The sequence below is a fragment of the Histomonas meleagridis genome (assembly GCF_020186115.1).
Source record: "Histomonas meleagridis strain 2922-C6/04-10x chromosome Unknown contig_48, whole genome shotgun sequence".
Lineage (NCBI taxonomy): Eukaryota > Parabasalia > Tritrichomonadida > Dientamoebidae > Histomonas > Histomonas meleagridis.
The window spans coordinates 272,222-284,530 of NW_027150891.1; the positions used below are offsets into that span (position 1 = coordinate 272,222).

General features: G+C 29.1%; 4 protein-coding genes across 4 annotated transcripts; 3 read left to right on the top strand and 1 right to left on the bottom strand.

Moving 5' to 3' along the window:
• Positions 1-610: 610 nt before the first annotated feature.
• Positions 611-4,426, top strand: GO595_006809 (uncharacterized protein; the record flags this gene model as incomplete). The annotated part of the gene is made up of 1 exon (XM_067920203.1): positions 611-4,426. One exon carries the CDS (start codon positions 611-613, stop codon positions 4,424-4,426), a length of 3,816 nt encoding a protein of 1,271 aa, XP_067773029.1.
• A 589-nt stretch (positions 4,427-5,015) lies between these two features.
• On the bottom strand, positions 5,016-5,807 carry GO595_006810 (uncharacterized protein; the record flags this gene model as incomplete). The annotated part of the gene is made up of 1 exon (XM_067920204.1): positions 5,016-5,807. The coding sequence occupies one exon, from the start codon at positions 5,805-5,807 to the stop codon at positions 5,016-5,018; it is 792 nt and encodes a 263-aa protein (XP_067773030.1).
• Positions 5,808-10,812: 5,005 nt separating this feature from the next.
• On the top strand, positions 10,813-11,265 carry GO595_006811 (uncharacterized protein; the record flags this gene model as incomplete). Its single annotated transcript, XM_067920206.1, has 1 exon — positions 10,813-11,265. The coding sequence occupies one exon, from the start codon at positions 10,813-10,815 to the stop codon at positions 11,263-11,265; it is 453 nt and encodes a 150-aa protein (XP_067773031.1).
• A 320-nt stretch (positions 11,266-11,585) lies between these two features.
• On the top strand, positions 11,586-12,149 carry GO595_006812 (HD domain-containing protein 2; the record flags this gene model as incomplete). The annotated part of the gene is made up of 1 exon (XM_067920207.1): positions 11,586-12,149. The coding sequence occupies one exon, from the start codon at positions 11,586-11,588 to the stop codon at positions 12,147-12,149; it is 564 nt and encodes a 187-aa protein (XP_067773032.1).
• Positions 12,150-12,309: the final 160 nt, after the last annotated feature.

A 12,309-nucleotide genomic window follows, 5' to 3' on the forward strand; every position in this document is an offset into this window, starting at 1 on the left:
CGACAATTAATCTACAAGGAAACCAAAAGGAACTTATTAAAGGCGTTATAAACTTGAATAAAAAATTTATAATTGATGTAATCTATCAAAACCTTTAATATTCCAAAATGTGCTGATGAATCATGATTCTCGTGCTATAATTTATAAGTTTTCGCCTGGAATGCTCGGCGTAAAAGCTTTCGATAAAATAATATTCGGTGTGTTTGAAATTTGTACTTTGATATGTTTGCACTCAATTTATATTTAATTTCTCCGAAAATAAATGCATTTATCCAAAATGAATTTCGTTTTTTAAATCCATTTCTTTTTAGCTTTATCATTAATGTTTCATTTTTTTCATGTGTTGTATGTATAGATGTCTAAAATCAGTTAAAATGCTAAAGATGATATTTCTATTTTAGTTATTAAAATGAAGATTTTCATATTGTTAATATACTTAAACTTTTTGAGTCCACATTAAAGAATTATATAAAGGAGGTGTAGCATCATGTTTTCTTTTTCTTTTTTATTCCATCATTTTGTGCAAACTACACAACTTTTTGTATGCATAAATTTGGCCAAACGGTCTATTTAACGGTTGACGTTACAGAGATTTCGTTTTCATCACTAAATGTCATGGGCGAATTCGCCTAATAATGGAAATCAATTTCAAAACTACACAAATTCAGGAAATGCACGAAATCTATTTGGTCAACCTAATCCACAAAATTTTGTAAATTATCAGCCAACAATTCCTCAAGCTCCTCAACAAAATTACACATTTCATTTTGACATGGATTCTAGCAATACTCAAGAACAACAATTTCAACAAGAAAAAAAAATTGATATGCCAGAAAAAGATATATTTGAACTTTATGATCCATTTAATCCAAGTCCAAGGAAAACACCACAAATTACGAAGTATGTACAACCTGTGCAAGTGACACCTACCAAACCTAAAAATGATTTTCATCCGCAAAAACAAGATATTAAAAAAATACGAGATGTTTTCGGATCTATTGATCACTCAAACACTAGTATGCAAAGCACTGATTTTAGTTCAGGACATCAATTTAATAATTCTAATCAATCATATAATTCCGCACCAAATTTCCCTATACTTGACTTAACTACAAGTGGAACTACATCGCAGGATAGCTTCAACTTACCATTTTCATCAGATAATTCACCAAATCAATCATTTGACGGAAATAATTTTTCATCTCCAATTACGCCATTTTATAATCCAATAGCAGATTCGCCACTAAAAAGTTCGGCAAATCAGAATAACAATGACTTTGTTTTCATTGGGAATACCCAAAGCACAAGAACAAATGAAAATGATTTCAATTTCACAAACACTCAAAATAATTCTTTTAATAGTGCGCAAAATAATGCAAACGATTATAATTCGTTTGGAAAAGAAAATAATAAAACAAATGCAAATGACTATAATACATTTGGTAATGATAATGCGACGAAGAAGGAAAATGAATATAATCCATTTGGTAATGCTCAAAATAAAGAAAATGGTCATAATCAGTTTGACAATGAGAAGAATAAAACAAATGAAAATAATTATAACCCATTTACTAATAACCAAAATAATACAAAGAAAGAAGACGAATATAATCCATTTGGTAATGCACAAAACAAAGAAAGTAATTATAATCCGTTTGCTATTCCACAAAGCAACACGGCAAAGAAAGAAGACGAATATAATCCGTTTGGTAATAACCAAAATAATGCAAACAAAGAAAACGAATATAATCCGTTTGGTAATGCACAAAACAAAGAAAGTAATTATAATCCATTTGATAATGAAAGCAATAAAACAAAAGAAAGTAATTATAATCCGTTTGCTAATACACAAAATAAGATGACAAAGAAGGAAAACGACTTTAATCCATTTGGCGCACAAACGCCCGCAAAATCGGCAAATCAAAAGGAAGAGCGCAAGCCAAAGAATAAGTCAATTAATTCCATTGACGAAATTCGGAGTTTGTTTGGATCTCTTCACGATGAAACCGCAGATAATGCATCACAACAAAATGTTATTGAAGATAATACACAGCAAAACAATAACAACAATAACCAAATCTTTAATCCTTTTGGAAATAACAATGATTTTATAAATTTGGGAAATAATAATAATGATAGTTCAATTGGTACACATGTTAAAAATGAAATCGAAGAACTTCATAAAAGAAAACCAATGATGGAAACGATAAATGCGTCTGATGGAATAACAGCTTACGAAAACACAAATAATCCATTTGATTTAATGGAATATCGAAATGAAACTCATAATGAAAATGAAAATCAATTCTTTGTTATGTTTGGAAATGAAAATAATAATAATCAAACATTTAATAATGAAGAAAAGAAAAATGATGATAAAAATAATCAAATTTTTGATATGTTTAATACAGAAAACAATTCATCAAATACAAATACAAACAGTTTCACTTTATTCGGTGACGAAAAAGTTGAAAGTAAACAAAATGAACAAATTTTTGATTCGTTTTCGAATGGATTAAACAAAGCAAATGAAAATAATATAAAAGAAAACAATAAACAAAGTTTTGATCCATTTAACACACAAAACACATCAACGCCAACAAAGATAAACAGTTCTGATTTATTCGGCAATACAAAAGATGCCAACAAAGAAGTTTTCGATCCATTCAGCAAAGAAAACAAAACAACAAATTCAAGTCAAACAAAGACAAAAAGTTTTGGCTTATTCGATGATGATAAATCAGAAGATGATTCACATAATGAAAAAGAAAGTTTTGATCCATTTGGCACTCATAACAATACAATAAATTCGACTCCGACAAAGACAAATAGTTCTGATTTATTCGGTGATACAAAAGATGCCAACAAAGAAGTTTTCGATCCATTCAGCAAAGAAAACAATGCAACGAATTCAACGCCAACGAAGACAAAAAGTTTTGGATTATTTAATGACGACAATTCAGATGATGAAGAACATAACACAAAGAAAAGTTCTGATCCATTTAGCACACAAAACACATCAACAAAGATAAACAGTTCTGATTTATTCGTTGGTACAAAAGATGCCAACAAAGAAGTTTTTGATCCATTTAGCAAAGAAAACAAAACAACAAATTCAACACCAACAAAGACAAAAAGTTTTGGCTTATTCGATGATGACAAACACGAAAGTCGCGCAATCAAGCCAAAGCGTTCCGGCTTATTTGCTGATGACAGCTCAGATGATGACTCAAATGATGCAAAAGGAAGCAACAATAAAGTTTTTGATGCATTTGGCACAACGAAGTCGCCACCAGCAAAGACAAAGAGTTCTGATGATGACAAATCGCAGAATTTGAGTAGCACCGAAACCACAGCACAGCATCAACCAAAACGTTCTGGATTATTCGATGATGAAGAACATAACAAACAAAGTTTCGATCCGTTTGGCACACAAAACACTTCAACAAAGATAAATAGTTCTGATTTATTCGGCAACACAAAAGATGCCAACAAAGAAGTTTTCGATCCATTCAGCAAAGAAAACAAAACAACAAATTCAAGTCAAACAAAGACAAAAAGTTTTGGATTATTTAACGATGACAAATCAGAAGATGACTCGCATAATGAAAAAGAAAGTTTTGATCCATTTGGCACTCATAACAATACAACAAATTCGACTCCGACAAAGACAAATAGTTCTGATTTATTCGGTGATACAAAAGATGCCAACAAAGAAGTTTTCGATCCATTCAGCAAAGAAAACAAAACAACAAATTCAAGTCAAACAAAGACAAAAAGTTTTGGATTATTTAATGATGACAAATCAGAAGATGACTTGCATAATGAAAAAGAAAGTTTCGACCCATTCAACACACAAAACAATTCAACAAATTCAAGTCAAAAAACTTTTGGATTATTCAACGATAATACTTCCCAAGTCACAACAGAAGAAAATAAACAAATTTCTAACACCGATGCCACAGCGCAATCACAAAATGCATTCGCCTTATTCGATGACGAAGACAAATCCTCTAACGCAATCAAGCAAAGCTTTGATACATTCAACAAGTCCAAAGGTTTGTTCGACGATTCGCAATTTGCAGGCGACGAATCGTTTGATCCGTTTCACACATCGCAAAACAAAACATTTGGTTTATTCGGGGACGATAAATCGGAATCATTTGCTCCTTTTCACAACAAAAGTAACAAAAGTTCGCATCTGTTCGATGACGACGCTTCGCCTGCACCGCCCGCAACAGGTTTGTCGGCGGCGCTGAAGTGCTACATACGGAATCACGTCGACGGCTTCGACGAGGAGGGGCTTGACGCAGAGATAAAGCCGTACGTCGAAACACCAAAGTTCTCTGATACAGTTGCAGCGAAAGAACTCGCGGAATTTGTTCGTAACAAATTTGGGAACGAAACTTCTTTTTTGGATGTGTAAAATAGTAAATAATTATCGAAAAATGCATTTGTTCTATTTCTTTATTTACTTTTGCCAAGGCAAAGAAATGCGATTTGGCCTTCTGCAGTGAATCCATTACTTTAATCTGTGTGACATCATAACTATATTAATGTTATAAATATTTTTATTTTAAAATAATAATAGAAAATTTTTTTAAACATATTAAAATATTAAGTATGAAATGTATTTAGTAAGGTTTATTTTTAATCAAGAAGGAAATAATTACAATGATAAAGATATATCTTATTTCAATGATTTAAAATTGTTGATCAGTCCCAAGCAAAACAAAAATTTAATATGATATTATATTATTTAATTTTGCTTAACGAAGTCTTATAAGATGATCGTTTCATTAAGCCTTCCTTAATAAAAACTTAATAAAATGTTCTTTGACATAAATTTTAGTATGATTTGGTAATTTTATTATTTTCTCCATTGAGTTAAATATTAAGTCTTTTATGTATAGTTTATCTTTTTCATTCTAATATGTTCAATTTCTAATTTCAAAAATAAAATAATAATAAAAACACTAAATCAAAGCCAGATTATTTACTAATTTCTAGTAAAATTATTGGCTTTGTTGGAGTTTCCTTTGTTCTGCAATCTCTTGAGCAGTCGGAAGTCTTGGCTTTTTCGTTTCCACCTTTTTCAGCTCTACTTTCTCTTCCTTAATTAGTTCATGGAAAGTTCGATTCTTACTATCTCTTGGAAGGTCTTCAGGCAATCTTTGAGTTCCTTCCTTTTCAGCTATTTCTTTTTGTTCAGCGATTATCTCAGCTGAAGGTAAAGTTGGTTTCTTTTGATCAACTTTCTTTAGTTCGACCTTCTCTTCTTTTATTAGTTCATGGAAAGTTCGGTTCATTTTGTCACGTGGTAAATCCTCTGGTAATCTTTGGATGCCTTCTTTTTCAGCTATTTCCTTTTGTTCTGCGAGTACTTTTGCTGAAGGAAGAATTGGCTTCTTTTGATCAACTTTCTTGAGTTCGACTTTTTCTTCTTTTATTAGTTCATGGAAAGTTCGGTTCATTTTATCATGTGGTAAATCCTCTGGTAACCTTTGGATGCCTTCTTTTTCAGCTAACTCTTTTTGTTCAGCTATTTCTGCGGCAGTCGGAATTCGAGGTATCTTTTGATTAACTTTCTTTAGTTCGACTTTCTCTTCTTTTATTAGTTCATGAAATGTTCGGTTCATTTTATCATGTGGTAAATCCTCTGGTAATCTTTGAATGCCTTCTTTTTCAGCTATTTCTTTTTGTTCAGCTATTTCAGATGCAGTTGGAAACCGAGGTTTCTTTGTGTCTGTTTTCTTGAGATGAACACCGTTTTCAATTAAGATCAAAGTCTCCTTTTTGCAAGTCATGAGAGTGATGTGAAGATGAATAGTGGTAACTGAAAATTTGATATAAATTTCGAGAGATTCATAAATTTCTTATGAAAGATTCCTTTGAAATTTGAATCCTTTAATAAAATTAGTCAGAAAACATCGCATTGAATCTTAGTATAAAGTGAAAAAAGTTTTTATTTGGATCTCAAAAGTGCTTAGAAAGAAAACAATAAAAAGATAAAAAATTGGTAATCATCCAAAGAAATATACGTTATCATTATATAATTTCAATTTTAAGTGTTTAGCTTTTCATTTCAGAAACAATTCTTCAAATATGTGATATAATTAGGTCAATATTTGTGTATTTCCTGTACTAAATAACTTCCCTGTTGTGATAACATGTATCAAATGATTGTTATTTTTGAAGCATATAACCTAAACCATGAAGCACGCAGCTTATAAAAATTTAATAAATAAAGAACATATAACATATATATAAAATTAATTTTAAATATTATGTATCATAATAATATATCAATTTTTTTTAAATGATCATTTTCATTCCTTTATTATATTAATATTAATAATAAAGGAAAAAATGTAAATTATTAATTTTCAATAACAAAAATGGAATTAATTATCGAGACATTGATAAAATAAATAAATTAAAACAATATACCATTACATTATGGTGTATATCAAGATTGGCCGTTAATTTTTTTTTTTAAATCAAGAATTAATACACATATTATATAGTTAGCTTAATACATGAGAAAGAAGCAAAATCTAACGTGAAATTTTGGTTTGTAAAATGCAAAATTTCAATTAAAACACCATCTTACGATTTTCGACCGTTTATTTCCTTTAAAGGAAAAGTGACAGTATTAATGGCGTTTTAATTAACCGGAAATGATTAAAGTTGTTTTAATCAGCAATGGTGCCGTTGGGAAATCAGTACTTGCAAATCGCTACAGGTAATTATGAAATTTTGGAACAATGTCCAGGGGCAGATCAATTCGTAAAATCAATTAATATCAACGGAAAAGAAATTCATATGGATATTTATACTATTGCAGGTAATGAAAGCTATCAGTGCTTGTATCCATATTATTTTCGCGGTGCTCATGCAATTATTATTGTTTTTGCTGTTGGAAATTACATGCCAGACATTGCTGAGTATTTTGAGACAAGTTCAGTGACAGGTCAAGGGATTGAAGAAATGTTTAATTTTATATATGTTCTTTCAAGAAATCAACTTAAAAAATGATAAAAGTGAAGAAGAAAAGTAAATATTTAATAATAATTTTTTTATAATTTAAGCAAATTTGTTTTTTTCTAAAAAGAAATATGATCAAAGAAGAGAAAAAATACTTTAAACTTAAATCTATTTTTGACTTTTTCCTTGTCAGAAACTTGAAATCTTTGCGGGTGATAAAAAATTTGCATATCAAATGATAGACAGCAAAACAGATCAAACAACGTGAAGCGCATTCCTTCCTTTCCTTCATTTAAAATATGATATATTTTTATGCAAAGCATAAATTTTTTTCTAATTTATATTAACAATTTTCACTTCACCTCGTTTTCATTTAGCAATTTCTCTGTTTAAGTTCTTATATCAAAAAATAAAGAACTTCGATAAATACATATAATTTTAATATTGTCAAAAAAAAAATTATTTTTGTACAGAGAAAATTCAATTTATGATTTTCAATTTTTTGAACTTATCTGAAGATATATCATAAATATCGTAATAAAAAATATACCGTTATAATGATATATTGTGAATATTAGTATATATATTATATTAATAATTCTTCAAATACGCATTTTGACTGCAGCTCTAAGTAGTGTTAACCTTTATTTTTTAAAATTGAAATTAAAATTGGGTTAGACCGAACTATACCTCCGAATTTAGTACGTTATTTACGATAGAGCACGATAGACATTATATGGTAAAAATGATCGTTCGAACGAAAATTTCAAAGGAGATATTTTTGGCAGACGTTGTAAAATACTGTATTCAATACAACCGTTTACATCAATTTTACAACCACGTAAAATTATCAAAAAGTCACGACTCACATTTTGGCAACTTTACATATATGTAAAGTATTCATATATTTTACACAAACATCCACTTTTTACGATAGATATACGATATGATTTTTCGAGCCATGGCTTTTTTGAAGAATCTGTATTTGTTTTCGATATTCAGTATCATTGTTATTATGAAGTTAACTCATCAATAGTATTTTTTAACGAAGCAATTCGTACCGAATCACGAACTTCATTAATTAAAAGGATAGACAGATCAAACGATTATTTCGTATACAAAAAGTAAATAATCACAAAATATTTGAATGTAAAATCACATTTAATGGGGAATCGTGTTTAGACGTCGTAACGGTCGTTCGTTCTGAAAAAATGAATACTTTATTCATATAAATTTTTAAAAAAATTTCTATTACTGTCATTTTACACCTGAAAAAATGAAATGAGAAAATTAAATTGGAAAAAAAACCATTATGGGACAATCGAAATTCTAAGAATAAATTTAGATAAGAATATTGTCACAAAAAAAATGTAATTGTGATTCTTTTTTTAATATTTATATTCAAAATAATACAATTATATCAATAAAATTTGTTAATCCTTATCATAATTATTCAATGGATGAATTATTTATAGGAAGTAAAGTTGTACTTTTAACCTTATTACAAAGAAACGAAATGAAAGCTGCTGCATCAAAAGGAATGCCATCAGAAATCATACGACAGAATTTTGGACAGGATTTACTTCCAGATCAATTATACAATGTTATTAGAGAAGAAAAGAAATCAATATATCAAGATGAAATTAATAAATTATTTAATTATGTGCAAACATTAAAAAATGAATATAATGTTGTGTGGAAAAAAGATAGTACAAATAAATTTTATAGTATACTTGTTGTAAATGCAAGAATTATAATGTGCGCTTTTTCGAGTGATATTGTGATGATTGATGATACTGAGTGTACGAATCACATCCAATATCCTCGTTTGAATTTTATCGTTCTTGATGACAATAATCATGTTCAAAATCTTGCGATTTCGATTATGATAGCAAAAAAAGAAAAATCATTTAAAGATATATTAAAATCTATAAAAAAATATGTTCATAAGAGTATTCATTACAGATCGTTTTTATAAGCACAACTAAATGCAATTCATAAAGTATATCCAAGTTCAAATATTGTTTTTTGCAAAGTACACATTTCACGCAACATTAAATCACATATGGGCAGAAACTCAGAAATTTTATATCTATTTTGGAGCTTTATCAAAGAAGAAATTACAGAAAATTTATATATTCAAGAATTAACAAAAAAAATACAAGAAACAAATTCAATTCATTTAAAAAATTTATTAAATGACATTAATTTTTATTCACCATCAATATTAAAAACTTTGCGCTTAAGAGGTCATGACACAACAAATCAAATTGAGGGATTATTTAAAAATTTTAAGAAATGAACAGACCATAAGCAACAGACTCTCGAAAAAATATTAAGTCTTCCTATATCCCAAGGTAGATTATTAATGAAAAAGCATATAAATTTAAAGTACAATCAATTAGATGTATCATTATATTATGGTAAAAAGCTCGGACAATATGCTATTATTATTGAATTTAATGAAAGATATCAATTATGTTTGACTGAAAGTGCAAAGCTATTGAATCAAGATCAAAATATTGTTAGAGAAACATTAAAATTTCTTTTTGAAGATAATTGTAATTGTAATAATGAAGATTTACCATGTATACATGAAATTTATGAAAGATTAAAAAACCAAAAAAAGGGAGATACTATTTCGAAAGAAGAAGATATTCCTGCTAAATATTTTTATCATGACTTAAAAATTGAAAATCCAAATGAAATTGAAATAGTAATAGTAGAAACAGATGAGAAAGAAGACTGGGGTTACAACTCAACAATGGATAAATTACAACCATATGTTGATCTTGCACAACGTAATGAACCAGTTTGTGAACTGTCTCGTAATTTTTTTCATGAAGCAGAAAATCTTAAAAAAACCATCGACCCTAATGCCAATGGTATAATTGTAACTGCAGGAGCTCAACCCACTGTCCCATCTGCTACAGTAGACAAGTATTTACCGAAGAAAAAGCGCAGTGCGCACTGCAGTTTTTGCCATAGATTAGGGCATTATGCAAGTACATGCCCATCTAAAAAAAAAAAAAAGATAATTAGTAAGTGCCAATAATTTCAATTGTTATATAATTTTTTTTGATAGAAATAATTAAGATTAGTAGATATAATTTGCTTTAACAGATATAATTTGGTTTTATAATTAGGTGTACTAAAAGAACAAATTAAGATTAGATAAAATGTATTAATTGAAAAAATGAGGATCAAATGACTAAATAAAATGTACCAAATGAGAAAATGATGATCAAATGACTAAATAAAATGTACTGAAATAGATTGAGGTTAAAGAACTAAATTGATATGAAAATTGGTGTATTTGTAAGCTTGTGTGTTTGTTGTGGCCATCATGGTTTGAGAACATTTTAACGGTTCATATCAAAAACTTTGCTTTTTGACGAGCAGGCGACCGTTTAACGATATCGTTTTTTAATGTGTTCAAAAAGTTCCATCGTAGATTCAGTTTTAATAAACGGTCGATAATATGCCCAAAAGAAATACGCGGGGTTTTTCTTTAGGAAATAATTTGGCGCGGAAAATAACCGTTCCCTGAGAACGTTACGACTTCTAAACACGATTCTCCCACATTTAACAACATATTTAGATAAAATGATGTGAAGATGATTTATTGGTAAATTAATTATATATATATTTTAAATGATGTCATTGCGTTGAAAATAAGAGAAGATGATAAAATAATTTGATTGTATCAAATTATTAAATTAATTGTTTCGAATTCCTATTTTTATGCTTCAATATTAAAATCCGTTTATTTTTAATTGAACGCGTTTTGATCGTACTTTGAATTGTTTTTTTTTTCTTTTTTTCATGCAAAACTCACTTAGGCTTCATGAAATTAGGCAATCACTTGATGAAATAAATTTTACAATGAAAAGCGTTGATGTTGATTCTATTTTACCAAATCCAGAACAAAGTATAGATATGATCAAAGATTTTTCTAATCTTTCATCTCTTTGTCTTAATTTTGAAGATATGCTTTTGAGCAAGCAGCCACAAAGATATTATGATTGGGTAGATCTTTGTTCAGGACTTGATCAAATACAAAAGGAACGAGAAGAAGTTGCAAGTCATTCACTTCTTCAGTCAGCTCAATCCGACATAGAAGAAAAGTTCAATTACTATAATATATTTTTCAAAGAAATTATGAATCAGAGAAATAATGATGTTGCTTCAACCGAGAAATACATTGAAAACCTTGACCAAAAACTACGCCTACTCGAAAAAGCAATTGAAGAACGTATGAATTCAACATGTTTGTAAAAAATCAATATAAATCTTTTTTTCAAAATATTTAAATTTAAAGCTTAATTATGTATTCACCTAACATACTTTTAAACACAATTCTTCAACATACAATACATATCGCTTACTTATATATAACTCTGTGTGGTGATAATTTATCATTGGAGAGTGTTACTATGTTAACTTGTAAAGAATATATTATATAACAATGAGTTTATATTTTTTTATTTCAATATTGACCAATTATCTTTCATTGATTATAATTTTCATACTTTTTTCATTTGATTTTAAAATGAATTTAAATGATTTACAGACCTCAAAAAGTGAAAATTACCAGGATGCAGAGCACAAAGTACGACCATGCTATAGAGCTTTGTGGGATTCTCAAGCGAATTCCGCGAACAGGTTGGGTTAAAAATCATGTTAATGATCCTGAATCCGTCGCCGATCATTCTATGAGAACTGCTTTTCTTGCGATGACATTATGTCCGCCTGAAGTTAATCGTGAAAAAGCCGTACAAATGGCTCTTATTCATGACCTTGCTGAGTCAATTGTTAGTGATATCACACCCTTTGATGGTGTAACAGAATCTGATAAATTTAATCGCGAAAATTCAGCATTTACAAATATCACAGAAAGTTTAGAGGATGATTACATGCAAAAGCTTTGGCTAGAAATGGAAGAAGGCAAAACTATTGAAGCTAAGTTTGTTAAGCAACTTGATAAACTTGAAATGCTCATCCAAGCGGAAGAGTATGAAAAACTTCAGCCTGGATTAGATCTGTCACAATTTTTCAAAGGATATCCGGGATTTGAAGGATTCGAAACTTTCTTTACATTTCAATCAATTAAAGATGTCTACCAAGCAATTCTTGAAAGGCGAAAAAAAAATACACAATAAAGGATTTTTTTTAATAATTTTTTCCTTTAAAGACTAGTGGCATTGAATCAGGTGCATTTGCATATTGTACAAGTTTGAAAAGTGTAACCATTTCATCATCCTCCACATTATTATTTCCTACAACCATCTACGTGAATGTATTTTTGGATTGCACTTCATT